At 53.2% G+C, this 4,920-nt stretch overlaps 1 protein-coding gene across 1 annotated transcript in view; it reads right to left on the bottom strand.

Annotated features, from left to right (window-relative positions):
- The window catches only part of F9 (coagulation factor IX), a 10,421-nt gene extending 5,922 nt beyond the window's left edge, over window positions 1-4,499 (bottom strand). The window contains exons 1-4 of the mRNA XM_015625946.3: window positions 4,375-4,499; window positions 2,545-2,708; window positions 2,219-2,243; window positions 158-271 (exon numbers count right to left, since the gene is read on the bottom strand). Of these exons, the coding sequence (XP_015481432.1) occupies window positions 158-271; window positions 2,219-2,243; window positions 2,545-2,708; window positions 4,375-4,441 (370 nt within the window). The 5' untranslated portion in view covers window positions 4,442-4,499. The remainder of the gene's footprint in view (window positions 1-157; window positions 272-2,218; window positions 2,244-2,544; window positions 2,709-4,374) is intronic.
- Window positions 4,500-4,920: the final 421 nt, after the last annotated feature.

The raw sequence follows: 4,920 nt of genomic DNA, 5'->3' as shown, positions 1-4,920 counted from the left end.
ACTGCTGCATCCCCAGGCTGTTCCCCTGGCAGCCCCGGTGCAGCAGGCTGCATTTCCCATTCCTTACAGCACAGCACCGAGTGTCTGAAGCCTCTGGCCAGGAGAGGAGCACTCCCGGGTGCCCTGGGGCTCTGCCAGAGCAGCACTTGGCACGTACCTATCTCGCAGTTCTTGCCTTCGTAGCCAGCTGGGCACCAGCACACGTAGGAGTTGATTTGGTCCTCGCAGGAGGCTCCGTTCTTGCAGGGGTTGGGGTTGCACTGGTCCCCATCTCGGAGAGAGGAGAGGACAGTTAATGAGCACAGGTTCCTGCACATCTGGAGCCTCACTGAACACATCTGGAGCCTCGCTGAACACATCTGGAGCCTCCCTGTGCACATCTGGAGCCTCCCTGAGCACATCTGGAGCCTCCCTGAGCACATCTGGAGCCTCCCTGAGCACATCTGGAGCCTCCCTGAGCACATCTGGAGCTTCCCTGTGCACATCTGGAGCCTTGCTGTGCAGAGGGCAGGGCCAGCACAGCTCCTTGGTGGTGCTGGGGGAGGTCAGGTCCCCCAGGTGCCACAGCCCTGGCAGCACAGGAACAGCAGCAGCAGCGCTTCACCCCAGTCCCAGCGTGTCCCCTGAGGGTGAACTCTGCTCCTTTCAGCAGAACCCTCTGCAGTCACCTCACTCAACATCTCAGCTTGGCCAAATTAGACAAGTTTTGAAGGTTTGCTACTTCCAGAGTGCTCTGAGTCTCCTGAGCTGGGTTGTTCTAACAGGAGCAGTGCTCTGTGACAGTCTGGCTCTGTCCACTGGGGTGTGGAGACCTGTGTGTGTGTGTTGGGCTTGAGAACCTTCCCGTTGTTCCTTCTCTCTCCATCCTGTACCTGTATTTATTACCTGCTCTGGCTCTTTCCTCCTGTGCCAGGGCTTTTATTCTCACAGCTGCCTCCAGCTGAGAACCCGAGGCTTTAATGAAAATACTCACTATTGCAAAACTGGTGATCTAAAACTTTGGAGAAGTAAATCAGTGATGCTGGATGATGGGGAAGCCCTTTGAGATGCTTGTGCCAGGGCACAGGGAAAGGGCAAGGCTGTGTTTGTGTCCTGAGAAGGACACAGGACAGTGAGGCACTCAATGGGGTTCCAGGGATGGGCTGCAATGCAAAATGCAAACAGGAACAGGATGGTTTGGGCTTGTCTGGGTCCCGGGGTGGAGGTTTGCAGGCAGGGCGAGGATGGCAGCTGGGTTTGGGTGCTGTGCCAGGGGAGCTGCCGTGGGCTGCACACTGGGAACAGCAGCTCACTCTGAACAGCAAACCTCGGGGGACAGGAATGGATGGCATTCCGGAATTTTCATCTGCTGATTTGTTACAGTGGCAGGGAAACAAATGCACTGTTGAGTTCCATCAGTTGTGTTTTCACAGGACTGTCCTACAATGCTAATGTAATGTTTTTATTTTATAGTCTGGACTGAGTAATCTGAATTATTTAAGGCTTTTTACTGAGATGTTCTGGGCATTTTGCCAATCTACAAAACATTTCATTTATTGAAATGTCCTTAAAATTAGTTTCAGATGGTGTAGTGGGCACTGAAATCTTTTTGTTAAGGGACCGAGGAGTCGCTGGGGATGGAGGCTGAAAAGGAAGAAATAGATGTGGAAAGAAAACTGAAGTAAGGGTCTGGGAGCAATGGTGTGAATTGCAAACAGCTGTTTGCTATGATCACATTGTCTCCACTTTAATATGGCATTTCTAGGGATTCACGCTGTGCCCTCCCAGGGCTGTGCCTTATCTGGAGATCTCTGCTTGAGAACAGAGCATGGTTTGCTGAAGGGCTGTTAATTATTGCTGTGCTATTTTACTCTGTGACACAGCTGAAGCCCAGAGCGTGCCCTGGGCTCAATGAGATCCAGTACTCTGCCTGAGCTGCTTCTGTTCCATGAGGTTTCTGAAATATGTTCAGAAAAACCTTGCTTGAGCAAATAAAACACTAAGACTTTTTGGGGTTTTTTTTTGGGTTTTGGGTTATTTTTTCTTTCTTTTGTCTTGCCATGTCTATACCAAGGGGACAGACCCAGGCTGGCAGCTGCAGGATGTGCAGTGCAAGGCCCTGACTGGCTCTGTCATTGCAGTTTCTGGATGCTGAAATACATTTGATACAGATCCATCAGGTCTGTGTGCACTGAGACAGGAATGTGAAGCATTAGAACACGAAGAAAGCAGCTCTTACCAACGTATGTTTTCCAAAACTGCATCTGCAAAGGGAAAAAAGAAAAAGTTTCCTTTGTTTTCTAATTCCTGGGTGTTGTGTGACTGAAGCAGTGCCTGGAAGGCTCCGAAGCTGAAGGAAAGACTTGCAGGGAAAGCAGCACCTCCACAGTCCCAGTGGTGGCTGGTGAAGCTTTCAGAGCAGTTCCCCAACCCAGCTGATGGAGCAGAGGTGAAATCAGCCGTGCCAGAGGCTGCTCTGAGCCCTGCAGGGTCTGTCCTTGCTGTTCCCCCTCCTCTGCAGGGCTCAGAGCAGGGAGCAAGGTGCTGCCATTTCCCAGAACTCACCGTTTTCTCTTCGTTCTCAAACACTTCTCGTGCCTCTTCATAGCTGCATTTCTCCTCTATGCATTCCCTCTCCAGGTTCCCAGGAATGACCTCCTCCAGCCGGTTGGAGTTGGCTCTTCTTTGCCTCTGCAGGACCGAGCTCGCCTCTTTGTTCTCAATGAACACTGCAATGGGGACAGGAGCAGGGGCTGGGCTGGGAGTTGCTGTTCTCCCAGGAATCCAGCCCTTTCCAGCTGTGCCCCCCCTCTGCCCCACGGCCAGACACATTTCAGGGCTGTCATTGTGCTCCTGAGCTTTCCTTATTGCCAGACCTGAGCACAATCCAAACATCAAATCTGCAGAGCCAAACGTCAGAACAGCCAATGAGCAGAAATGACTGATGGCAAGAGATTGGGAGTGCTGAAGTTTGGTGCTTAAAATCCCCTAAAGCAGGTGGTGTAAGAATCTCCCACCACAGATGCACAGACTGGAATAAGCTGTTTGAGAGAGGAAAACAATAGCTTTTGTGTGCTGCTGCTTGGTGAGGCTTGTCTGGCCACAGGAATGGTCCTGCTCTGTCTGCCTGTGCTGGCTGGGAATGGCCTCTGCCAGCAGCTGTGGCCTGCTGGGGCATTTCTTCCTCTCCCTCCTCCTCATCCTCAGGCCCTGGGTCCAGGGTCCCCTGCAGGCTGGAGGGGAACATGAGCCTTCCTCACCCCTGGGCCACCTCCTGGCTGTGGGGGGCTTGTGTGCACCAGCCTGAGCTGCTGGCACTGCAGGGACCCCAGCCTGGGTGGGATGGCCACAGTGGCCACCAGCCTTGCCGTGGTGGCTGCCTGGTGAGGGCAGCCCTCAGCCATGGTGCTACCCTGGTGTTGTCCTGGCAGGTTTGCTCCTGACCCACCTCTGCTGAGGGCTCCTCTTCACCTCCCTAAAGCACATCCTTCCAGCAGGGCATGTCCCTGCTCTGCCTGCCCTGCCTCTCCTCTCTGTCCACCTCCCCAGGACACTCAGCACGTCCCTTTGGTCACCAGAGGGCTGGGACAGCAGCTCTTGGAGCCCTGCTCACACCTGTCCTGCCCACTCTGTTTCACAGCAGGAACACCTGGATGGATGGTGGCAAAAACACGAGGTTCTCTTCACGTTCCATTGCTGAGCAAACATTTTGGAAAGAGCCTTTTTTTAACCAGTTTCCAGCAATGTTTTAATGAAAGAAGAAAGGGCAGCCTTGCAGCAAACAGGAACTCACACTGGACGTGAACCAGCCTCTGCTGGAACTGTTGCTGCTGCAGATAAATCAAGCACCAGCCTGCATTACTGTGTGTGATTGCCCACATCCATCAACTGCTCTGTCTTGTCTCCAGCTCTGCCTGCATCCTACAGCCTCTGTTAAAATCACACTGGCTTTGGCTTCAAACAATCCTCACAGGCCAAATCCAAAGAGTGTTTTATGGAGGTGAGCACTTGTTTGTTCTCCAGGACAAAGTGGTGGCACACAGAGAAGTGTGACTGTCCTCCACCAGCAGCGCTCTCCCCTTTCCCCTTCTGTGTGTGCCTTCTAAAATGGCTGAATCGAGCTCTGGAAGCTTAAAGATGCAAAAATCCATTCTTAAAATTAATCCCTGTGACACATGCTGTATAAAATCAGCATAAAGGCTATTATTCCATTCCCCCAGAAAAGAGGCAGAGCTTTAAAGAGGAGCTATAAACTGCAGCAATGCCTGTGAGCTGTTGTCTCTCACAAGGCTGCACAAGCTGTGGCAGCACCGAGTGTCAAACCTTCCCTTTGCCGCTGTCTGCAACACCCTGCAGCCAGAAGTGAAGGGTTTGCTCGGTGTTAAATGAACTCACCTGTATTTTCACCCCCAAGACAAGCTCCCAGAAGACACATGGAGAGTATGAGGGGGATATTTGCCATCTTCTCCCCCCTGCCCACACCTCTGGCTGCCAGCTTGGCCGGGCGGCGCAGCTTGGTCAATGGTTCCAAAGTGCAAGCGCTGTTTACTGACTGAGTAACCCTTCAGTTTAAGGTCCCCAGATGTTGCAGTGCCCAGCAAAGGCAGCTGGATGTTCTGGCACGGGCAGTGCCCGTGTTCCACGGGGTGTTCTGTGCTCCTGGGTGCTCCCAGCTGGCAGAGCCGTGTGTGGGGCTGGGGCTGTGCCCTGCTGGACACTGCTGTCCCCTTCTTGACACTGCTGTCCTCTGCTTGACACTGCTGTCCCCTTCTCGACACACTGCTGTCCCCTTCTTGACACTGCTGTCCCCTGCTCAACACACTGCTGTCCCCTGCTCTACACACTGCTGTCCTCTGCTTGACACTGCTGCCCTCTGCTTGACACTGCTGTCCCCTTCTCGACACACTGCTGTCCCCTTCTTGACACTGCTGTCCCCTGCTC

Source organism: Parus major, chromosome 4A, assembly GCF_001522545.3.
Source record: "Parus major isolate Abel chromosome 4A, Parus_major1.1, whole genome shotgun sequence".
Taxonomy (NCBI): Eukaryota; Metazoa; Chordata; class Aves; order Passeriformes; family Paridae; genus Parus; species Parus major.
Note: the sequence above shows the minus strand (reverse complement) of the source record. Positions and strands in the feature narration are given on the sequence as shown.